Raw genomic sequence first — 25,592 nt, forward strand, 5'->3', positions numbered from 1 at the left:
CGAATAAACGCTATCTGGTTGTCTATCTGAGCATTGAAAAATCGGCCCTTACAAAACTTTGACGATGACTAATCCAAAGACTAAACTAAATATAGACCAAGTATATCTTCTTTATCTTTATGACCTCCCCACATGCGCAAGACCTAGGTTGTAGGACGGCACTAATTGCATACATGCCTAGGTGTTCTAAAGATAAGATGTGGAGACATAGTAGTTTTGTTATCTTTAGAATAACAAAGAAGTTATTAAAGCGAAATGCTAATGGGGTTTCCATGTTCTGTAACTAAATTTATGAAAAATTCATGAACATTTATTTTTACTGTCTTAGGGATGGAAAACTTATTGTGAGCCAACTGCTATTGCTAAAATTCGAGAGTAATTCCTAACCTCACTGTATACAATTGAATATCCATAATTACATATTAAGAGATACTTGAGCTTGCTTATAACTAATAATCAATCATAAAAAAACAATATTAGAAACAATGAAGAGTTTACCATGAATGTAAAAGATGAGAAAGGCAGTGAAAAGCTATAAGGCTCAAGAAATCCAAAAGCAAAGGTCATGTAGAAGCAGAAGAACCGGCTTGTGCCGCGGTAACATCGCAACAACAACAATTATCATCTGTCAAAGTCTTAGATTAACAATATACAAACAAGATGGTTTACCACATACAAAAATAAAACAAAAAACGGTCCGCACCTCCTCCTGTTTTGTTTACTGTCAACCCGCTTTAAGTTCAACCTAATGACGGCCAATGTTGACGGCTGAATGGCGTAGTGGTTAGTGACCCTGACTGCTATGCCGAAGGTCCCGGGTCCGATTCCCGGCTGGGGCAGATATTTGTTTAAAGACAGATATTTGTACTCGGGTCTTGGGTCTGGGTCTTGATATTTATATTTAGTATCTATCTATCTATGTATTTGTGTAGATTTATATCAGCTGTCGGATAACACAGGTCCTGCCTAGCTTGGGGTCGGATGGACGTGTGTGAGAAGTCCCCACTTATTATTATTATTGGTCATCATTACGTTTAAGGGTGAGGCCAGACGAGCGCAATTTTGTGAGTTGTGAGCTTGTGAGACGCGTATTCCGGCAGAAATATGTGCGCGGGGACAAGGGGAGCGAGTAATTTACCCGCCCCCTCGACCCCCTCGACCCCGCGCATCAGAATACGCGACTCACAACTCCCAAAATTACGCTCGTCTGGCGTCACGCTAAATAAAGTCACAAATCTTCTAACCGATCTAATTTAAAATAAGAGCTCAGTGTTAGAAGTGGATTTGCCGAGACGTTTCGTTTGCACTGACACTCCATCTAGTTTGTATTAAAATATCGTAGCGCGGTGGCATCGAAACAACAACAATTATCGTCTGTCAAAGCCATCAAGCCGTAGGTGCTGGATTCCAAAATGGTGACGAGGGCACGCTGCGTGCTAAATGTTTCGTACCACAAGGCTGCGCCCGCGCAAACCTATAGAATAGGATTTATGATAAATTACAGCCTATTACAACTCCGATGACGGTTCATTTAAAATAAATATTGAAATTGGTCGATTGGTAAATATATTTAATTACTTTTATTATAAATAGCTGTTCCCGCGAGCTTCGCTTCGCCTTAAAAAGTTTTCCCGTGGGAATTCCGGGATAAAAAGTAGTCTATGCTCTTTCCCAGGGTCTAGACTATCTGCATACCAAATTTCATTCAAATCCGTTCAGTAGTTTTGGCGTCAAAGAGTAACAGACAGACAGACAGTTACTTTCGCATTTATAATATTATTACTAGCTGTCCCGCGCGCTTCGCTTCGCCTTAAAAAGTTTTCCCGTGGGAATTCCGGGATAAAAAGTAGCCTATGTTCTTTCCCAGGGTCTAGTCCGTATGTAAACCAAATTTCATTCAAATCCGTTCAGTACTTTTGGCGTGAAAGAGTAACAGACAGACAGACAGACAGACACAGTTACTTTCGCATTTATAATATTAGGTAGGATTAGGATAGTTAGGATAAATATTATGTATAGGTTAGGTACTTACTTAATAAAAAGCGCATTGCGTAAAAAGATCCGGATCGAGAAAAAAGACAATCAAATGACTATACCGCCTAATTTCGCAACTAATGTAATCTTAACTGAAACCGGTATTACTTGTACCAAAACGAGCTTATTATAACTACCTCTGCAATGTCTACAACCTATATTGGACGGCTTGCAAATGGTTTCATATTGAGGTGATGGCCTACGACTTTTTCAGTAGGTATATTATTCACTATATCACATCCTATAAACATAGGCATTTACATGTATTAAAAACTACAAATACATATTTGTAATCCACTAGTAAAGGACACATGTTACCTAACTACTTAAAAATACCACCATAACATTCTGTCCTGGCCTTCTGCATCCAACCAGTACATCCTGTAAATTTGTATAAACCTAATTATACCTTCTTCGCTATAAAACTTATTTTGATTAGACGTTAGGTACTTGGGTGCAAACCTTGAACTACACCTTTACATCCTATTTCTATTAGGAAAAAAACGTTAATGGTGGGATGTAAACTCAGGGCATTGTGCTATGCAATCTAATATCATCGCCATCGCATCGCGCAAATATCTTAGCAACATTGACACTTATTGTCGGCTACAAAAGAGATAGATTGCTCCGCTCTACTTTTGTTCAATAACTGCCAAGTTTTTTTTACAAATCTAAGAATTAATAGTGTAATTAAGGAAGCTACTAGTTGATCGAGGCTTGTGATTGTTTAACGTAGCGTAGTGTCTACAACTCTACACTACAGGTTACATAGTGTAACACTAATAAAACGTTTTGCATACAGCTGAAAATAACAAAGTAATGACAAGTAGGTGTAGAAAACTATTTTTGTTTTTAGGTATAGAAATCATTTTTTTATTATTTTTAAATTTGCAAAAAAACTATTTGCAAATTGACCATTATATTAAACTATATTAGGTATACATATTTACAAAAACGTAACAGTTTGCACGCAGATAACCTCACAAATGATGTCTAATTCGACACAGTGCCTCAGTGACCTCTGGGTTGCGCGTGCGCAACACAATAGATGTCGCGGCAACGTCCGGCGGATCACTGTGTCTATCATTTAGGAGTAGACCATGATTATGATAAATCTATGAATTAATCAATCCCCATATTGTATTAAATAATTTATGTAGAGTAAGTACCATATCTAATTTTCTGTTCTGTAACTTAGAGCTATATAGACATGCCAACACTCGCAACACTTCGAATCGAAGCATACGCGAATGGAATCCGTCATAAACTTACCTACACAGAAACATAAATTGTCCACTAATAAATATTTTTTAAATAGGTAATCCCTGACCATCAAATTTCTCATACTAACATGCTTTTATTGTTTTATATGCACATACCTAAGCTCGTAAATAGTCAGGATATAAACCCATATCAGAATCTGATGGTGGAATGTCTGTTGATAAGCACGCGCCGTGCGTTTCGTCTGGCAACAGAAGGTCATTCATACGTGATTGTTATTTGAATTGGACAATCGTCAGATATGTAGAGTTCATGTAATTGAAATAGGAGATAAAAATCATCAAAGTTTTCTTGAGATTGATACTGACAACCCGAACTTATAAAACGGCATACTTAGGGCCGATTTTTCAATGCTCAGATAGACAACCAGATAGCGTTTATTCGACAGATAGCGAAATATTGAATTTTTCAACCGTCAGATAGAACTTATTCGTCCAATAACTCACTTAACTGGAGAATAAATCTATCTGCTGCTTGAGCCGCCAGATAGTGCTTATTCGATTGATAATTTGACATTTGAGGTTATTAAGTAAGTTCTTTTTTGTGTTTATACCAATTCTAAACTATACAAGCGCAGAGAATAATCGTCTTTTCAATGGATATTTTCGATGATATTGATGATTTGGCGATCGAAAAAGAGGTAGTAGGTAATGAACGAATGTATTAATCCTGTTGAAAGGAAAGTCAGAGTCGTCAAAACGAGGCCTGATCATTACAGCATATGGGATGCAAAAGAATTTCATCGCCGAAAGGCGCCAGACTACAAACATTATGTTGATTTATTTTCAAGCATTAATTTAAAAAAAAAGAGGAATGTAGTAGCACTTCCTTCATAATAAAATATTAAGGTACATTATAGTTTTTCATTTTATGATAAGTAGGTAACCTATGCTACATATACCTAAGTATCTAAGACATCCCTCCTGCTTGGCGGCATGATCTTCTATGTCCAGTAGTGGACGGCTATAGGCTGAGGAGAAAAGAGAGAAACCATCCAGTACTTGATAATAAAACATAGGTGTTATTTCTTTCAGTTTTTATTCATTAAATTTAAATTAAGGATACGTTGAATGCTAATGTTGGAGCAAATGCCTAACACCTTTTCTTCTACATCGTTAAATGAAGGAGCATTTGAGGGCCCAGCTCCAGTTTTGTACATCTCCTGCCTTTGCAGGGAAGACTTCTTCTTACGACTTCTTCTTCATTGTATTTTTGATGCCCTCGTACTTAAATTAAAGGATTTTCAATGAGCGGACTGGTTATACCACTGGAGTTAAAAGAAACTCAATTTTCATCCAACATGCAACAAAATTATTATTTGTTGCTGCATCGGTCTTCTTATTTTCTATGACATGTTTGAATAAAATTTATCTACCACTCACTAACACAGTAACTTCATTAATATTAAAATTCGCCGAACGCTCTCTTTTTTGTGATTCCATTGCGATACAAAAATAACAAATATAAATACCAAAATTGAAACAACCCAATAAACAACCAAACAAAACAGTCAGTGAGGCTTGTGGCTTGACAGTGACAGTTGACTCTGACAATCAAAATAGTAGTCTGTCCTGCTTTAGCACTAGGTGTCTACATATACTTGTTTCACCTTTCCAGAGTTCAAGTAGAAAAATCGGTAAGATAGTTACCTATGGAATAAATCACAATTGAAAAATGGTTTTGCAACTACCAAGCCGATAAACAGCCAAATAAAATTATTCGCTAGATAGTTATTTGACCTTTTATCCTGGCATTGAAAAATCGGCCCTTAACATAAGCACAATGGCATGTTCCAATAAATTTATTTATAAGTATTGTACCCTCTCAGTGTCAGTGATCGTAGGCGCAGTGGTCGAATATCATACTTAACGGGTTCATGTCATCTTGGACGGATATACCTTCAGGAGTTCCTCAGGGGTCATTGCTGGGACCATTGCTATTTATTTTATTTATCAACGATATTAACTTGTGTTTTTATAATTCAAATTTCCTTCTTTTTACAGATGATTTAAAAGTTTTTAGAGTCGTAAATAATGAATTAGACGAATCCCTGCTTCAGGAAGATCTTCTCAGACTTGACAAGTATTGCTCAGCAAACAAGCTAGATTTAAATGTTTCCAAATGTTTTTCAATTTCATTCAGCCGCAAAAAATATCAACACCCATCCATTTATAAACTTAAAGACCAACCCATCTGTAGTACTAGCGAGATCCGAGACTTAGGAGTGATCATGGATTCCAAATTATTACTTGATAAACACATTGACCACATTGTTAAAAAAGCCTATAAATCACTAGGATTCCTAATTCGATCTTGCAAACCATTCAAGTCTATGAAACCTATTAAGGTGTTGTATTGCTCTCTGGTTAGTAAGAAGTATACTCGAGTATGCATCACAGGTCTGGAATCCGAGATACGACGTGTACATTTCTAAAATCGAAGCAATTCAACGTAAATTCATCCGTTATCTCGCATTCAAATTTAAATTACCGAAACGTACCTACGAGTTTAACTGTAATAAATTACACCTGCTCCCTCTTGCTATTAGGCGTAAAGCAGCAGATGTAACTTTTCTCGTCAAGATAGCACAGAGCAAAATTGACTGCCCGGAACTGCTTCAAAAGATACATCTGTCAATACCCCGTAGAAGTTTGCGTAAGTCTGTCCTCTTATATGTACCATTTGCTCGCACCAATTATAGGCAGAACTCATTTCTTCTGAGAGCATCTAGCGGTTTTAACGAGTTGTCAAATGCAAATGTTGATTTAGATTTATTTTGTAGCCAAGTAGGATTAATTAACTATAGTTTTACGGAGAGTTTTAGCTCATCTGTTTTGTTGAGCGAATAATTTGTGCGAGCTGTATTTTTGCTCAATAAGAACTTATTTTTACTTATTTTTACTAACATATGTGTGAAAACTTTTAATTGGCTATGTATTATTGATCGAAATTTCTTATGTCTAACATTTAGCTGTAAGTTTTCCTATGAATAAATAAATAAATAAATCATAATTTCTAAATTAGCTACTTTATTTTGTTACAGACAATGCTGCGGTAACCAGAGTTATCAACGATGCTTCGCTGCAAGATCAACAAGCTGAAAACACTCTTCGGATGACCTAGGTAAGTGCCTACCTAGATAGAATTTAATAATAATAATAGTTAAATTATTTCATATTAGTAAACTTTTTATACAAGCAAGAATGACGGATAAAATGATGATGATGATTCACAAATAATTTTCTGTAAGTCGATGACCCGTAATCATGGGAATTCCTAGATTTCTTCAAAGATTATGATGGCTTGTAGTTTGACCGTTTTATACATAAAATACCGATAGTAATAACATGTTCTCGGTAATAATTATGTATCTTGAGAAAATCGAGAATTTTAATCACTTACAAAGAAAGTCAGCGAGTAGTGAGTAGGTAACATAAACATACGTCTTTACATATGATATCGCCTCAGGGAGATTCCAGCTGCTTAACTAGTGCCTACCTACCTAGTCATTAAAACTGAGAAAGATATTAACTGATGCAATCTTAATACACTCATTAAAATTAACTACGTGGACAGGATCTCTGATATCAAATGAGACGCAACCAGCCAGACGTAGATCTGTTTGGTATCTATTGCAACTTTGCTAGTAGAAGTGTAGGTATAGGCTCTTAGAGAGCGAAAGTACCTAGGTAGTGGCTGGATGAGGAAGACCAAAGACAGTATTCTGACACTCGTGGGAGAAACCTACGCAAAGGACGATTATCTACGGGCTGATGATGACAGATTTACCTGAGCAATCGATACAGACAATATTTTTTTAAGAATCATATACGTAATCTGGCGGGCCCTCTGAGAGGCCTATGTCCAGCAGTGGATGATTATTGGCTGATGATGATGATGATGATATGTAATCTCTTCTCCCATTGCAGGAGGTGGTAGGTGCAGCGATGACGTCACACCTGGGGCTGGGGGCGGAGCGGCGGTACTCCGTGCCGTCCAACCCCATGATGCACGACCCACGCGGCATGCACTCCGAGGATCTGCACGCCTGGTCTATATACAGGTATGGGTACAGCAGTTTATAATGTGTAAGATGAAGTGGCAGTAGACCGGCCGCAGAAACGACTGCACTTGGAGTACTTAGACTAGTTTTGGAAATTATATCACTAGGTCACTTCATAGTGGCAGTTGGCCAGCCGTAGAATCGACAACAGTTGGAGTAGACTAGTTCTCGAACTTACAGTTACCGAAATATGCAGGGTTAGCTAACTATAACTCAATGGGTAAACCGAAAAAAAATGGGTTTAGCCGGAGACAGCAAGGCATCTCGTCCTAGTATACAAAGTAAAGACAGTCTGAACCTCAACTTGAGCGTAAGAATGTAATCACGAACAAAAGTGTGTTACAATGACGATTGAAGACAAAGATAAACGTAAAACGTGACTTTGATCTTTATCTGAGAAAGCCATGCCTTCAGGCAACTGTTGGTACATTAATATCGTTTTGTTATATCTTCCTTTTATTATCTTCTACTCAGATAATAATGTGGATGTTTTACGATGACCCATCTATCAATAGCATCGGCTTTTCTCTTCTCATCGGCACTTCTCCAGTTAATGGTAAGGCACGATCGTGCAATAATTATATTGAGGAAGTGATTATGAACATATGCTCTTGCCAGAATGTCTAGCCTAGGTGCCTTAGGTATTATCCCCTACTGTGATGTGAACTCATGCTATTTAATGCATATATATTTTTGCAGGCAAAATCTGAACTCGGACTTCACGGACAGCGCATTGGGCAGTACAGACAAGAGTCCGCTACCGTACGGCAACTTCCAGCTTCGGGACACCACCGTGCAATCCATATTGGCTCATCCGAGATATGGCCCTAAGTATGAGCCTTTTTGTAGTTAAATGCAAACCAGAATTTAAGTTCCATCAGTAAATAATGTGTCTTTCTAAGTATAACAAACAATTGCACGTCCCATGAGGCCGATAAATAAAATCGTTGATCGTAAATACGCCTGGCCTTTACTGATAACACTCTACGGCTGAAAAATTATGGGTTTTCATATGCACCTATACTGCTTTTCTTTCTCCAGGTCAGCACTCGGCTCAAACATGTACACCTACCTGAAGTTTGGTCTACCTCGAGTGTTCCCACCGAACCACAACGGGTCCCAGCGATCCGGCACTCCGAAACCCAAAACCTCAATCGGCAGTGGCATGAAGCCAGCGCCCCGGATCCAGCGACAGAGCCGGGGCATGAGGGAAACCTCATCAGGCTACGACAGCTCCGACAACGAAACAACGACGAATAACTACAACAAGTACAGTCGGAAGTACAGATCCGATCCTGATTTCCGGATGCAGAATCTTCATACGTCTTATCAGGTACCTACTAAAGAACTTTTATTATCAATCCGGTATCATTTATTTATTTATACTTTATTGCACATTCATTTATCATTCATTCAATTCGTTAGCTTTTTAAACCCTTAGCCCAATACCTAGCATCAAATTCTTGGGCATCATTCACACTAGTACCATAAGTAACTGTATTTAATCCGCACTCTTCAAAACATAACATAAACCCTCTACTCCCACAGCCAGGTACAGGCGTGCCTCTGGTGGCGATGCAGCAGGCGGGTATCCGAGAGCGCGAGGGCCACTGGACCAGCGCCCGCAACAAGTCCGTGAGCGAGGCCAACCTGCTGGGTATAGACGCGCGGCCCTACCGCTCGCAGTATGGCACTAATCGGAGGAACAGCGTCGCCGATTTCGTGCCTGATGCTGATCATCATAGGTAAATGGATAATTTATTTATTTAAACACTTTATTGCATACAATACAGGTACAGATCATTACATCGTTAATTAAAAACAGATACTTATTAGATTACACAAGATAGTCGTGGTAAAGGAAGCTAGGGGGTTTTAGAAATAAACAGGATGTCCCATAGCGATAATATAAAGCCTTTGCCTTTCAGTAAAATGCCCTATCTTCAGTATTTAAGGTTTACTTATTAATTTTAGTAAGTACTTCGTGAGACATCGCTGTGAGACACTTTGTTTATCTATCGTAAAGATTTGGTAACATTTCAAAGTATGTTTATAACTTTTTGAACCAACACTATCAGGAGAAAGATACCTAGCTACATCATTACACAAACACCAAACCCAAAACTCACCAACATCTTGTTCCAGTTATCTGATGCCCTCATCCCACCTTGGCGGGCGCATGTCGAAGGCTGGCAGCCACATGTCCATAGCGCAGTCCCGGAAGCACTCCACACTGCGGCCTGGCGACCACCTCGATGGATACACGCACTCCGCTTATATTTATCCTAATTATTATGTGAGTATTCAGATCAGCACCCATAGCACCACAGACATATATTTATAATGACTAAATTCCCAAAAAGCACTTATTTCTATGAGAAACGGGCATGCCGATATTTGTATAGGAATTATTATTTTTGACACTGATAATGGCAGCTGGACGGAACTAAATGTGAAATGTATGAACCAAAGGTTGATATATGTATATATGTGATCAACCTTTTGACACGCGCAGTACGTACACTTGAGGAACCTAGTGTCACACAAGTATGTGCATAGCACCATCCCTTAAAGTAAACAGTTTAGCTTCAACTAGTCTCGGTGACCAAGGCAGCGCTATAATAAACCCTTAGGGCCACGAACACGCTTCTTGTTCAACATTTACAGTCACCCCAAATATTCTAAAATTGAACTATCCCTACGTTTTCAGGTGAACTCCCTAGAAGTGACGTCACCTCAGAACAAGTCAACGCTGCTGGTGTCGAACCTGAGCTTCGAGGTGAAGTCGGGGGAGATCCTGGCGGTGCTGGCCACGTCTCATAGCGAGGCCACCGGGCTGCTCGACGTGCTCGCTGGATGCCGTAAGGTAGCTGGTGGAAATTCTTCTTTTTGAGTCAGAGATTCGACCAATCCATAGGATGTATTGACGCAGAAAGCTGGCTTTCAGTGCCGATATATCAGCGGGATACTTTTTGCAGCTAGTCTGTGCAGACTACATTGCTACCTATGGAGGACCACTGCTATGAAGTACAGTCATAGAATAACATAACAAGTACTCGTTATTCTATGGTACAGCTGACACAAAATCGAGAAATAGGACATGAAAACAATACTGTTCTCCCTCTGGTAACTATTTTAACGTCTCATAATCTCCACAGAAACTATCGGGAGACATAGTCCTAAACGGCCAGCCGGTTGCGTCCACAACTCTTCGCAAGATAGTCTCATACGTGAGGAACGACACGTCCTTCTGTCCCACCATGACAGTAGAACATACTCTGAGGTTCCATGCGGCCTTGAGACGGCCCAGGAAGAACCACAATCAGGTCAAGATGGATGACCGAGATCGGGTAAGAGCCCGGAATTGTTACTTGAAGCTTTTATATCGAGCAGTTTTTTTTATTTTCGATGTAAGGAAATAGCGTTGTATGTAAGCCTTCTTTCGCAATAAAATTGATCCAAAGCAACGTCGGCATTTACCACCATTTGAGATTTGAAAAGCAAGTCATATTTTAAAGCAAGCATTATGTTTATTTCCAGATAAACCTCCTAATAGAAGAGCTAGGACTCGAGCAAGTGAGAGACACAAACGTAGGTCGTCTCACTCGCTCCGAGATCCGAAGACTCAACGTGGCCTGCCAACTGCTGGCAGACATGGCGATCCTCATCTTAGACCAGCCCACGAAAGAGATGGATATATTTGACACGTTCTTCCTGGTTGAATATTTGAGGAATTGGGCGAGCACCGGCCGCGTCGTCATTATGTCGTTACATCCACCGACGTATGAGATTTTTGCCATGCTTACTAAGGTAAGAGTTGCAATTTTACCTTTATCTTCCTCCTAAGATTTGGTAATTATTGACTAAATTATTGATTAAAGGATATTATGAAGATGCTAATATTTGCTATCAATTTGTTTTCAGGTAGTTTTAATATCAGCTGGTAGGACCATGTTCAGTGGGTACAGACGAGACATGTTGCCATATTTCGCTTCCATCGACTATCCGTGTCCTGCTTACAAGAATCCTTCCGATTATTACTGTGAGTATCAATTGTTTTGCAATACTTAGTTTCATAAGTGTATCCTAGATCTTGACAAAACAAAATGGTCTTCTTCACCAAGAATAAATAAATAAATGCTTCTTCATATCTTCGTGCTTTCTATCTGTTTTCGGCTGCCTCACATCGCTAATCCTCCCAATCTTTTCCAGTGGACCTAGTAACGTTAGACGACCTATCGCCGGCGGCCATGTTGGAATCGTCGTCCCGTATCGAGGCTCTAGCTGGCGTGTTCATGGGGGCGATGTCTGCCCCCGAGCCGCCCCCGCCCGTGCCTCTTCCCGCCCCCAATACCACCCCGAATGCTGCAGTGCAGGTCATGGCTTTACTAGAGTGAGTACTCTTTAGTTTTTTATTGAAATAACGATACGAATTTATTGAGTTCTTGGGGGCATGGGATTAGGATTTGGACCCGATTGATTGGCATTTTTATGTCTTTGATTGATGAAGAGCTGAAGATAAGTTAGGTATACGACGAATGTGATCGACAAAGAAGGAAGAGAAAATGAAATGAATAGATCTTTCTTATAACGAAGTAGTATAGGTATTATTGCCCATAAGTAAATACTCTTTTAAGATTACTTATTGCCTTAATCTACCTTTTTCAGAAAAACGCTAGTCTACACGCAAATGAGCACGCTGTCCAACATCATCACGAGGATCATCATCGCCGCCATCATGTCTCTCGTGACGGGGACCATCTTCTGGGACCTCCCCACCACCGACGCGCAGGTTAGTTTAACCATTGTTATCACCATCATCATCATCAGCCACAATCATTCACGTCAATATGATATGAAAGTCAATTTCTGGTTCACAAGTTCACAACTGGGAAGTAAATTCCATTTACGATCGTGATTCTTCAAATTTTTATTGCAGTTTAACGAATCTTCGACTTATTGGGCCCATAATAAAATTGCTCATCCTAACTAATATTATAAATGCGAAAGTAACTGTGTCTGTCTGTCTGTCTGTTACTCTTTCACGCAAAAACTACTGAACGGATTTGAATGAAATTTGGTATACATACGGTTTAGACCCTGGGAAAGAACAAAGGCTACTTTTTATCCCGGAATTCCCACGGGAAAACTTTTTAAGGCGAAGCGAAGCGCGCGGGAACAGCTAGTTCATTATACTCGTAAATACTTACCTTCGGATATACGGAACGAAATTGCTAAAAACAAACTTGACCGTCACAAAAACTTCTATCTTCTATCAGTCGTTATGTGTATCTTCAATTCCACCACATTCTTCTCCAACTGATCCCCTCTCCTACCTCCCACAGTTAACCCAGAACGACCGCATTGGCTTCCACTACGCCGTCAGCTGTCTGACCGCCATACCCCTGCTGCTGTGGCTGAGCGTGCGTGAAGCAAGCTCCTCGCGACGCCACGTGACTAGAGATGTCGCCGCGCTGCTGTATAGCAAACATGTCTATGTGCTTTTAGATGTGAGTATTAGCCACTGTAGGATACAAGAATGTAGAATACTAGACGATAGTACTAGCTGCTGAACTTCCTCTTCGTCATGAGTAAACTACTAGTTACGCCTGCGTCGGTTTAGGTCTCCAAAAATTCGCGCATGGACTCGCATACGACATATAGTACCTTCAGCGAATTTCCCATGTACCTATAGCTCTTCTTATTTCCCCTTCGAGGATTAAACCATACCGATACGTGGTAATGGTTATTTATAGTATGCGTTGAACAGTATTTTTTTATACAGCCGTTTACTATCTCAAATAACACTGACTTATTGGTTTGATTGTTTGTTCCAGCAATTTCTGGAGCTGTGGTCGGCGGCGATCACGTGGCTCGCCTTCCTCGTGCCGAGCTACGCTATGAGCGGGCTTTACGCGCAGTCTACCGCGTCTTTTGACGGATTCTATTTAGGTCAGTATTCATCAACAGTGGGCAAAAATATATGAAACTTCAACGACCCCTGTGTCCCTGGTAAGAAAACGATAGAAAGTCCTCATGTTCATGAAATGGAGTATAAAAGTACCTAAACAATACTATTGAAACTAGGATGCCTCGTGAGGGCTTCAATAAAATATAGTTCTCGAGTGAAAACCACGAACAGACCAGCATAACGTGACGCCTTTTAGACAAGTAGCTAGTAGTTGATGACAGTGGCCGAGGACAGAGGGTTGTTGGTCTATAGGAGAGGGTTATTTCCAAAGGAAGACTATTACGTCCTGACGATGATGACAGCAACAATATAAAGACAAATCTTTACGATTTTCACTATAATTATCAACTTTTTCTCCATTCCACAGGCTACATGCTCCTCTACCTAGTGAGTTTGCAAATGATGTTCCGAGCATTCGTCTTCCTGATCCCTATGGAGAAGACGGCATCAGTTCTAGCCGGTTTCGTGCTATTACTGACGACCCTGGTCAATGGCGTCATGCTGCATCAACGGGACTTCCCCTTCTATGTCAAATGGCTGGAGTATGTCTCTCCGTCGCGATGGGTGATGCCTGAACTGTTGCAACGGGAGCTCAGCGAAATGGCCTTGAGGAATAGCATCAGCAAAGAAATGAGGTGTACTAATAAACAGGTGAGTTATTAGCCGATATTTTTGTAACTAAGATACCTAACGAAACAATCTTGTAGATTGACCTGTCGACCAATCTAACCGGAGCAAAAAGGTCGTGCTTATACATCTATTTTTTATTATTTTCAGAGACCCTACCAAGATATCATAGTCCAGTCACCGTGCCCTCCGCCCAACGGAACACAAGTCCTGTCCAACTTCGACTATTTACGATCAGAAAACATCTGGGAATGGACCACTGAGAGCTTCCTCATAGCCCTGGCAATTTTCTACGCCGTTTTCGCCCTTATCGCCATAATAGCTTATGTTCTCGACTGTACTAACTATGCGAAGAGAAAAGAAAAGCGACAAATGAAAGGACATAAGGTTACTGTCAATACGCCTTGATAATGCATGGATTGTTTTAAGTAGGTATGTTAATGAAAGATATTTTTTTATAATTCCCTTCATATTATAAAATTGTAAACGGGCCGTTTTAATGTGATAGATTATTTTTGTATAGGCAGGTATACTTTTAGAGACTAGATAGGTAGGTATACTGTCAAAATAAATGTACAAAACTTGTCGTAAGTATTGGATGATATCTAATAGTCTTCCGTCCTTATTTAGCCCCCCTGTAACTTCGAGATTACTTAGTTTGGGCATTCGCGGTGTTATTTTTTATAGTGTATGCATTTTATTTAGTATTTTAGGTAAACTGTTATAATTGGAAAATGCTGAATGCTGCTATTTATCACAATATTCTAGCCAAGTTTTAGGAACTAACATAAGTACTTAATTAACTTTATGACGAATTATATAAAATGTATTTCTAATTATTAACAAAGCCTACTAACTTATTCTACATACATACAGTCTATGTAATCTCAATTCACTAATTCCCGTAATTTGTACTGTCTGTCTATTATTCTGTTCAGCATGGCATAACATATTATGGTATTCTTGAATCATTGTGGCATCATAATGACGGTTTTTTTTTGGATCTTTCCAAGACCTTTCTTTTGTGTTTTAATGTCATTCTGGTCTTAACCTAGAGTTATGGCGGGCTTATGGCTAATTTCAAATGTATTTTTTTGCTCAACTGTCATTTTGTCTCTTTTTCAACGTTGCGTTAGCTTTATGAAGCTGAAAAGTTCCAGGTCTGGTAGATAGTTTAGTATAAAGTTAGTATCTTTTCTACACTGCCCTTACAAAATGCTCACAACTTAATATTAAAAAAACAAGACAAATTCGCTACTTGGTTGGTTGTTATTTTATTTTATAAAAATCTGGTTTTATGAATGTACTATAATAATGACCAACCGATTTTATATTGGAAGAATTGCTGTAATATTTAGGTAAATATATGTATGTTATTATTAAAAAGCTTAAACATGGTGTCTAATAGTAGGTAAATTAATTTAGAAATTAATAGGAATTCATATAAGAAATTTTATTAAATGAAGCCATATCACTATAATTAATTTAATTAAGAATTTAGTATTTTTTAAGTTACCTATTACTTTGAATTGTAATCATAATAATTAATAAATAAAATAAATATTCATAATTGATTTACGATGTATTTGTTTTTTTATTTTTATAACAATATAATTAAATGTATAGACAGAATATAATTATTTAAATTAAGACAGGTACATAGGACATTTTAATACACGACATAACACAACATTATGCATTTATACCTTACAATTTTTACGTACGGTGGCCTGCGCCTAAAAGTATACAGGCGGAGTTTTTAAAATAGCGATCTCAAGCTCACATGCTGCTCAAGCACATCCACATAAACACCACTGCTACACATATCACACACAACACGTCCCCGGATTTATAACAGATGTAGCTGGTCCCTTCATCATCAGGGATCGCTATTTTAAAAACTCCGCCTGTATACTTTTAGGCGCAGGACACCGTACCTATTCATAGGTAGTGTTTGTAGAAAATATTTTTATGGGGCCTTCAATTGGCATCTCGGGATCCAAGATAAAATAATCCCTTATAACTAGTAGATAATTTATAATAAAAAAAAAACATAATTTAATTTATCATTAGCAAAAAAGTTACTTGTGTTTATGGACTGTCTCGATGAAATAGTTCGTGGTACCGTCGGCATATACCGCAAACGCACGGCCCCGTTTTAACGTGACAGGATATTTTTTTATCAACTTTTTTTGCTGACTGTCTCACCTCATCAATGTATCTGCTTTCCAGAAGAGTCCTGCTTATGTCTTTTTCGTTCATCGATGATATATCTTCGAGTTCTCGTGCGCTGGAAAGAATAAGAAATTTTCATCTTTTACTCATGCCTATGACTGTATAATATGACCTATCTGGCTATCAACTCAGGACCTATGTTTAGGACTCATTTGAACTTGAAACATAGCAGTTAAATCTACTTACTCATAATTTACTGCAAATTAAATCATTTCATAGCCTACAAACACGATTCCCTAAAAACACAAAAATAAAATCGAATAACCCAACATTCGTAACCTTTACCTTAAATTTCCATCCGTCTCTTTCCCTTTCGTCGCGTCTTGTATATTGCTATCTCTGTCTGTATACAGGTGACATGCCTGATGTTGGGCTCGTGGGCTGTGCATGCGGGTGTAGGGGGACGGGACGGGAATGCGGGTAGGTTTCACTGGACTGGGATAAAAATGGGACGTTTTAAGAGGTTTCTTATGTTCTTTCGTAAGTTTATAAAAACAAACAATGTTTCTAAACAACAAAAAAAAAATTAAATCTTTACACCAAATTTTTGCTGTTCAGTTATGAAAGTTTATATCACCTCCCGTTCCTATCAGGTTTGCTAGCAACTCGTGCGTCTTGTCGAGGACTCTTCGAGAACATTCTAGAATCTGCTGTAGTTTTGTTGTATCGAGGAAACGAAGGAGATGGAACACGCGAGGAGCTGAAGGGAGAAGGAAATAGGGATAAGGAGTGAAGATGAAAAGGGATGGATGTATTTAGATCTATTTATCATTATCAGTAATATTGTCTATATTGTCTAGTATTGTCTGTGGTAATACCAACTAAGTAGATTACTTACTTGTACGATTCGCTACAGCTTTTAGTAGTTTCGTCTCTGGGAGGCAGCAAACTGCAGTATGATCTGTAACCACAGAAAGCACTTATGTAAAGTCTCATCTTATAAGCTCTTGAGTATTATCAGACGTTGGAACTAGGGCGGTTCAGCCAAATCAATTAATTTAATTTGCCTGTGCAAGTGGAATGTGGATACATTTTGGCTACTGTGACATAAAATGTGCGGTCTGAAACTGTCACATAAAATAAATAACCTATACCAACATCTACTAAATAATCAGAGCTTGATGCTAGAACTCGACGTAGCAACTTACCTGGATGACGTAGTTCTGTCGGTTGATTTTGATTTTGCCCCGTGAGTGTCATGGCCTTTGTATCTAAAAAATATAAATATATTTTAAATTATTTTGCAGTCTGCCAACCTTAGATATTATACACATATCCCACAAGAAATGGAGGAAGCTCATGTTCAATCATGGCTGTATAGGCAATGACGATTTTTTGGGAGGCTGTAAGTGCTGCAGGCTTACTCGAACCAAACCTTGGCATATAATAATATATCCGTTAACATTTAAAATACCAGTTAATATTCTAATAGTCTTAAAAAATACTTACTTATGGTACCTGGAGCTATGACACACAGGTTTCTGCCGTCGCTCCGGGGTCACACTGTAGTAGCACTCTTGCAGCACAGGCTGGCGCAGGTCGGGGGCTCCGGGGTCAACCCACACCTCGTCCATACGCATCTTCGTGGTCACCTCGATCTTTGGCGACAGTATGCCCTGGGGGAGTGTGGGTAGACCTTGGTTATGGCTTGTGTTTTGTGTTTGGAAGGTACTAGGGTTAGGAGTGTTTTGTTTAGAAGAGATTATGGGGCAGGTAAATTAGCAGGTAGAGCTGGACTAGCATTTATCAGTGATGAAAGGATTAGCCAGTTAGATTAATTGTTACTTGCCCAGGGTGCATAGTGGTACATGTGCATACATTTATCTTAACAGTATAATTATGAATTTGTTTTAGGTCTTGAATCTTGAAGTATTATACTAAGTGCCAATTTCTCCATAGTCGGTTAGAGCATAACCAGGTGTTAGTGGTTGACTTTTGACACATCTGTCAAGACTTTAATATGGACATGACATATAATTGATCAATCTTTCCCTGGTTACGATCTAACCGACTATTGTAAAATTGGAGCTAACTAAATTAAATTTAACCACAGCTTACAAATCCGTGACACTCACAGGAAAATCCTTAGACCTTCTCATGAGAAGATCAAGACCATCACTGCAGCAGTTGTTAGACGGAAACAGCACATCATTGAGAGCTCCAAGATACTGCGCAAGGATCTTACAGGACCCCGAGTCATACTCCTGGCACCACTGGATCAGCTCACAGTATATTGTTTCGTCTTCTAGAAGGGCAAATAAAGGTTTTAGCTAAATCTACCGTCAAGTCAGAGACGAACGGTATGATCTGATTCAGGTGGCAAAAGACCACAGAAAGTATACATCATATTATCATACTACTTCCATCAAATTAATTAAATAAAGAATCATTGCCAAGAATCACAAGCCAAAGCTTCTAGCATCCACCAGAGAGTAGATACAAGTTCATAGTTTTTATTTATTTAAATAGTTTTAGCTACACTTACTCATCATACAACACACATTGCTTAGCGAACAGGAGTCTCTGAATCTCTTTCTAAAGTAGAAAACATCTTTGAATTGCAACGGGAAGCATGGAGGCAGCTGGCTCGTTTGATAACTGGTGCCGAGCATCGCCACCGTGAGCGAGACGCGCCCATCTTGACACAACCACACGCCTGGACAGGACACCTAGAGAGAATAGTTACAATACAACATATGATTATTAATCTTTTACCTTTAATACCTACTTTACGTGAAAATACACAAAGCCAAACTTACTCTTTGCACATGTAATTCCACTGTCAACTCCACAATTTTTGGCATTTTACAGAATAACACATGGTTTAGTGCATTTGGTAATTTTAATTAATAAAGGTAAGGGATTTTAATTTATATTATTTTTATTTCTAAAGTGGAGGTAAGCAAACTAAGTTGACAACTTGACAGTTGGTTGACAGCGTTTCCGTTAGGTCGTTGTCATGGCAACCAATTTGTAAACAGTGTGTTTAGAAATTATGTACGATGCATGGACAGCCCCATCCATACGCTTGCTGTTTGTCACAAACACGGCAAACAGCAAACAAAGTCCCAAACACCAACCACATTCACCGAACACAAACAGCCATCCACATGCTCGGCGAACGCTCATAACATTCCGAACCGGCAAACACGGCGGACGACGAGCTATTATTGTGGGTTGACATATTTTTATTATATAAATTAAAGCAAGAGAAAGAAAAAAGGAAAATAAGAAGAAAGCAAAGACGATGGTGGGATAATAATAATAATTAAAAAAAAAAACCTGACTTCTTCTTTTTAATTAATATTTTATTTTATAGTTTTTAGTTTATTTGCAATAATTTTTAATTAAAAGTAAGATGCAAATGATACCAAAAAGTCCTACTAATCAATACGAATCATTCAAGCCTAAACACGAGGTAGTTGCTATATACCGTTGAGGAGTTCCCTTGACTGCCTTCCGTTTCCATCATCATATCAGCTCAAGGTCCCCATCATATTTTTTTGTTACAAGAACTATATTTATGTTTTTAATTTCATTAGAATCGGTTAATATGTGTCCAAAATGGAAATTCATACCCTGTTTTTACCCCTTTACCCACCCTTAGGGGTGAGATAAAATTCTGAAAAAAAAAATGGGACCACCTGGAAGCTCAACCCAATACAAAAAAAAAGAATTTTCAAAATCGGTTCATAAACGGCGGAGTAATCGGTGAACATACATTAAAAAAAATGCGCGCCAACGAAAAAGTGTGGCAAGTTGATACGTCCGCCTCCCGCAATGCTAGCGCGCATACTGATCGCTGCCAGACGTGTGGATACGTAGCGAACTGTTTGCCGAACATCCTTTGATCTGGCAAGAAAAACCGACACCGATGCCGAACACTGGCGAACACAAACACAAACAGGCAAACAACGATAAACACCCATCCACACGTCAGTGTTTGCTGTTTGCTGTTTGCTGTTTGCCATTGTTCGCCGAGCGTGTGGATGGGGTATACGATGAGTATGAGTATGAATCGAGAATCGACTCGGCGTTGTTCTATGAATGACGATGGTGAATACTAGGGAGTTTTAAATAAAATAAAATTTTCCATGACATCAGAATCTATAAAAGTGCAACTATGGTGCAACAAAAAGCTATTTTAAAACTTTCTATACTTTTAAACTCCTAGTTTCTGGACCTACGTGCAAATTTAGATGAAGTGTGTTGCAAATTTTATTTTTAAACGTCAAATTAATGCCCAGAAGATGTATTGTTATTTGATTGTTGTTTTCAATAATCTGTATGCAACGTTGTTTGGTTTGACATAAAATTTTGAGTGGACTTTCTTTTTTGGCGGGAAAGAGAAAGGGCGCCTATTTTAAATTTTATTTTCAAAAATTTAAATTTTACTATAAATATTGTAAATTAAGTGTGAATATTGTGAATAAATGTATATAAAATGGATGGAAATGAAGGGGACCCGAGTAGTGCCAGTGTAAATAAAAAAAAGAGACCTGCGGAGAGTAGCGGCGGCGGTGAGGATGTAGACAATAATTCGTACAGTCCATTTTTAAAACAAAACTATGTAAGACTATATCCAGACAATTCTACAAACGTTGAGTTCAAAGTGTTTGTTGAAAGTGCGGATAAAAAGGACAAATTGGGAAATAAAAGTCCAATATATTTGAACCATATATTCACGACGGACATTAAGGGGGTAATTGGCATTCACAGAGTTAACGCTAACAAAATTGCGGCTGTTTTCAAACAATCCAACAATGCGAATAACTTCATTACCAACGCTACATTCCTGGCTAAACACCAATTAAGGGCTTATATTCCAGCGGCTCAGATTGAGAAAACTGGAATAATTCGGTTTGTACCAACTAACATCTCCAACAAAGAGCTGTACAACAAGCTCTCAAGCACAAGTGAGATCATTGCTATAAGACGATTCACGAAAAAAGTAGGGCAAGAAAGGGTCCCACTGCAAACAGTCAGTTTGACCTTTCTGTCAAACTCTCTTCCAGACAATGTCCAATATGACCTATTTTCATATAGAGTCTTTGATTACGTACCACCACTACAACAATGTTTTAGGTGCTTTAAGTTCAATCATTCGGCAAAGGTGTGCAATGGCAAGCAGCGCTGCAGCTGCTGTGCTGGTGAGCACCATTACAAAGAATGCAGCACACCGGATGAGGTTCGCTGCTGTAATTGCAGCGGGCCTCATTTGGCTATTTCAAAGTCATGCCCAATTAAATTAAAAAAGATTATGGAAAAAAAGAGCAAAATCACATATGCTAGCGCTGCTGCCAGTAAACAACTAGAACTTGAAGTAAACTTCCCACCTTTACCAGCTGTAAATAAAACTCAAAATGTAAATAGTAATAAGTTTAATAATAAGAATGTAAACAAGTCTGTACAAAGTGTATCTAACAATGTAAATAAAAATAAACAAAAAGGTAACGAACCTGTCTCACAAGACTTTTCGCCTAAGGCTGTTGACTTAAAGACGCAGCTAATCAACAATGATGACCTAGTTAACGTCATAGTGAGCACCCTAATACAACTGGGTAATAAGAGCGACGATAATCCTATAACTACGTCATTTATCAAAGAATTATTATTTAAAAACCTAACCTAATATGGATAATAACTTGAACATAACACAACTCAAAATAGCTCAATTTAATATTCAAAGTTTAAATAATAAAAAGCCGTTACTTATAAAATTTCTACAGGAAAATAATCTTGATATTTGCCTTTTAAATGAAACATGGTTTAAGGAGAACCAACATATTTCTATACCCGGTTACAATCTTCATTTTAAAAATGCAAAAAATGAGCATGGTGGTGTTGCTATCTTAATTCGTCCTTATTTCAAATACAAATTAATTAACACTGTCTTTTACGAAGATATTCAAACAATAGCTATATCAATTTCTACAGGATGTGGAGAACTAACTCTATTATGTGTATATTGTCCACCTACAAGTAGTCATATTAGAATTAATAAATTACGTAATTTAATTAGATATCTGCCTAAACCTATTCTAGTATCAGGTGATTTTAATGCTCACCATATTGCTTTTGGGTGCTTATCCACTAAAGGACGAGGACAACAATTATACAATGTTATAGATGAATTGGATTTATGTATCCTTAACAATGGTAATTTTACTACTATTAATTATCCTAATCGAAACCCATCGGCTATAGATGTCACTTTTACCAGCTCAGCCATTGCACCCTTGTGTGATTGGATTGTTCACGATGACAATATGGGTAGCTACCACTTTCCTGTGATCATTACTATTGCACTATCAATTGATAGATATCAAATAAATCCTCCAATAGATAAATTTATGTACAGTAAAGCAAACTGGCAAAAATACCACGAACTTTCTAAGTCCTTTTTTACAAATATTACCATTAATAGTGATAATCCTTTAGAAACTTATGAATATTTTTGTAACAAGTTAAACTCTCTTAAAGAAGAATGCATTAGGAAATTTACAAAACCTAGCTCATACAAAAGTAAACTACCAGCTCCTTGGTGGAATGATAGATGTGAAAAAAGTGTTACAGACTCTTATGAAGCTTTAAAGTATTATAGAAGTAATCCTACAATAGGAAATTTTGTAAAATATCAAAGATTAAATGCTTTTAAAAAAAGAACAATATCAGAAGAAAAGAAAAATGGATGGAGTAGACTATGTAACAGTTTTAATAGAACTACACCGATAAGTAAAATATGGAATTACATTAAAATGTTTAAACATAGAAAAGCTTCCAATAAATTTTATTCAGACGAATTCATTGATGGATTTTTTGATAAGTTAACAGAAACCGGCTTACAAATTCATGAATTAAATACCTATTTTGATCTTCATAATTCAGACATTAAATCAAGTTTTCTTATACAAAAATTTACTTTCCACGAATTTGAAAATAGTTTGAACTCGCGAAAGAATACATCACCTGGATTAGATGATTTTCCTTATATTCTTATAAAAAAATTAGATACTTCAGTGCAGAAATTATTTTTAAATATACTTAATAGTCTTTGGGTGAATCAAATAATCCCACAATCTTGGAAGACTCAATGTGTTATTCCTGTTTTAAAACAAGATAAGCCTCCAGAAGATCCAAATTCATATAGACCCATTTCTCTCTCTTCATGTTTAGGTAAAATATTTGAAAATATGATTAAAACTCGTCTTGATTGGTTTGTTGAGTCAAATGGCTTGATTCCCAATGTTCAATATGGCTTCAGAAAAGGCAGAAGTTGTGCTGACAGTTTCGTCTCCCTTATCTCAGATCTGGAAAATGCAAAACATAATAAAGTTAGTGCTGTGTGTGCTTTCCTAGATGTACAAGGTGCATTTGACAATGTCCAACCAAGTATACTTGTAAAAGTGTTATCAGGGCTGGGTATTCCCGGTATCCTATGTAAATGGATTTATAATTTTTTGATTGATAGAGTTTTATATGTAAAGCATAATAATAACTTATATGGGCCAAAAACTGCCTCTAAAGGCACAATGCAAGGTGCAACTTTATCGCCATTGTTGTATAATTTATATACGAGTGAGATATGTAAATATGTAAATAATAAGTTTGTAAATATACTGCAATTTGCAGATGATCTTGTATTATACAGTATGAATGTTAATGTGGATGTAGCAATACATAATTTAAATAGTGCCTTAACACAATTACATCATTATTATAGCGGTAGATTGAAACTTAAAATAAATCCTAATAAAAGTAAAGTAGTAATATTTAGTAAGGACTCCAACGATGATGCAGTTATGTACAATGATGTAGAGATTTCAACAGCTAGCTGTCACAAGTTTTTAGGTGTTATCATAGATAATAAATTGACATTCAAACAACACATTATGTATATAATTCAAAATGCCCTTAAAGGCTTAAATATTCTTAGATGTTTAGCTGGTGTATCTTGGGGTGCAGACCCAAAGACACTGACCGTACTATATAAAGCTATAGTCAGAAGTCATTTTGATTACAGCTGCTTTGCTTATATAAATAGTACTCATGTAAATAAGTTAGATATTATTCAGAACAGAGCTTTGAGAATTATTTTAGGTGCTATGTGCTCAACTCCTATTCGTGCAATGGAAATTGAAGCCATGGTAATGCCTCTTAATATACGAAGGCTTTTATTAGCTGAAAGATTTTCATTAAAACTTGTATCATCCAATAATCAACAGATAATTAAAAAAATCTTACCTAATTCAATTGTCCATCAAACACCTATGACCTCAGGTGATGATTTGTTACGCAACAGAAGTCCCAATTTGTCTCAGATTCTCCTGGAAATTAAAAGTAAATACTCAAATATATGTATTAGGCCTTTATGGCCAATGTATTTAAATACCTATAGCAATCTTCTATTCAAAATTAAAATAATAGATGTCACAGTGAATAATAATACAGAACTTTTACAATTTCTAGATCTTAATAGAGAATATTATAAACTTTATACTGATGGAAGTAAAACAAGCTCTCATGTGCGTAGTGCTGTATATGATCCACAATTGAACTTTTCTCAGAGCTTTGTTCTCAATAATTACTGTAGCATTTTCACGGCAGAGGCTTTTGCAGTGTTAGAAGCCCTGAAGCGTATAAATTCTGTACATAATTACAAGTGTTTCATAATATTAACAGACTCATTAAGTTTGGTGGAAAGTTTGAGGAACCCAAAATGTCATTTTAAAACTAATTATATTTTATTTTTAATTATAAATAATGTACAAAAATATGAATTGATGGGTATAAACATATTATTTATGTGGATTCCTTCTCATAGAGGGATCACAGGTAATGAAATAGCAGATAGAATAGCCTATGAGGGTATAAACTCTTTAGATATAAGTACAGTTGTAAATATACCATTTACTGATTGTTATAATAGCATTAGTAATGACATGTACAGTTTATGGAAAGATTTTTGGAAAAAAGACCAAGAAATTAATGGGAAAGGAAAATGGTATGGAAGTATACAAGAAGACTTACCTTCGAAGCCCTGGTATAATGATTTGAAAATAGCCAGTCGAGATTTTATCACAACAATGAATAGACTGAGATTTGGTCACACAAAAGCACCATCGCATTTAAAAAGATTTAACATTATAGAAGATAGCACATGTTTATCATGTCAAAATGCTGTTGGAACGCTAGAACATATGTTTTTTGAATGCCCTACCCACAATATGGAACGTTTAGTTTTTGCAAGTGAAGTGAGTGAATTTATAACAAATGAAGATAATCCCTCCCGCCGCCTCATTATGCTACTAAAATTAAAAGTGTGCTTTAATGCTATATACTATTATATTAAAAATACCTTCAATAAAATATAGTGAAGAA

At 37.5% G+C, this 25,592-nt stretch overlaps 2 protein-coding genes across 3 annotated transcripts in view; one reads left to right on the top strand and one right to left on the bottom strand.

Moving 5' to 3' along the window:
- Nucleotides 1-14,984, top strand: part of LOC105383008 (ATP-binding cassette sub-family G member 8) — a 51,052-nt gene extending 36,068 nt beyond the window's left edge. Inside the window, exons 3-18 of the mRNA XM_038105319.2 lie at nucleotides 6,359-6,438; nucleotides 7,245-7,378; nucleotides 8,078-8,209; nucleotides 8,420-8,711; nucleotides 8,927-9,123; nucleotides 9,524-9,674; nucleotides 10,089-10,244; nucleotides 10,537-10,728; nucleotides 10,919-11,188; nucleotides 11,303-11,420; nucleotides 11,591-11,771; nucleotides 12,047-12,170; nucleotides 12,724-12,888; nucleotides 13,216-13,330; nucleotides 13,717-14,000; nucleotides 14,127-14,984. Coding sequence (XP_037961247.2) covers nucleotides 7,263-7,378; nucleotides 8,078-8,209; nucleotides 8,420-8,711; nucleotides 8,927-9,123; nucleotides 9,524-9,674; nucleotides 10,089-10,244; nucleotides 10,537-10,728; nucleotides 10,919-11,188; nucleotides 11,303-11,420; nucleotides 11,591-11,771; nucleotides 12,047-12,170; nucleotides 12,724-12,888; nucleotides 13,216-13,330; nucleotides 13,717-14,000; nucleotides 14,127-14,384 — 2,751 coding nt within the window. The 5' untranslated portion in view covers nucleotides 6,359-6,438; nucleotides 7,245-7,262 and the 3' untranslated portion in view covers nucleotides 14,385-14,984. The remainder of the gene's footprint in view (nucleotides 1-6,358; nucleotides 6,439-7,244; nucleotides 7,379-8,077; nucleotides 8,210-8,419; nucleotides 8,712-8,926; nucleotides 9,124-9,523; nucleotides 9,675-10,088; nucleotides 10,245-10,536; nucleotides 10,729-10,918; nucleotides 11,189-11,302; nucleotides 11,421-11,590; nucleotides 11,772-12,046; nucleotides 12,171-12,723; nucleotides 12,889-13,215; nucleotides 13,331-13,716; nucleotides 14,001-14,126) is intronic.
- A 924-nt stretch (nucleotides 14,985-15,908) lies between these two features.
- On the bottom strand, nucleotides 15,909-19,105 carry LOC105382186 (spermatogenesis-associated protein 6). 2 transcript variants are annotated; one of them, XM_038105317.2, is made up of 8 exons: nucleotides 18,971-19,105; nucleotides 18,697-18,880; nucleotides 18,287-18,456; nucleotides 17,661-17,827; nucleotides 17,360-17,422; nucleotides 17,050-17,112; nucleotides 16,497-16,646; nucleotides 15,909-16,266 (listed from the first exon to the last, which is right to left on the bottom strand). In XM_038105317.2, exons 1-8 carry the CDS (start codon nucleotides 19,013-19,015, stop codon nucleotides 16,068-16,070), a joined length of 1,041 nt encoding a protein of 346 aa, XP_037961245.2. In that variant the 5' UTR covers nucleotides 19,016-19,105; the 3' UTR covers nucleotides 15,909-16,067. The 2 variants fall into 2 exon arrangements, with proteins under 2 accessions (XP_037961245.2, XP_037961246.2); XM_038105318.2 differs by lacking the exon at nucleotides 16,497-16,646.
- Nucleotides 19,106-25,592: the final 6,487 nt, after the last annotated feature.

The sequence above is a fragment of the Plutella xylostella genome, chromosome 22 (assembly GCF_932276165.1).
Source record: "Plutella xylostella chromosome 22, ilPluXylo3.1, whole genome shotgun sequence".
Classification (NCBI taxonomy): Eukaryota; Metazoa; Arthropoda; class Insecta; order Lepidoptera; family Plutellidae; genus Plutella; species Plutella xylostella.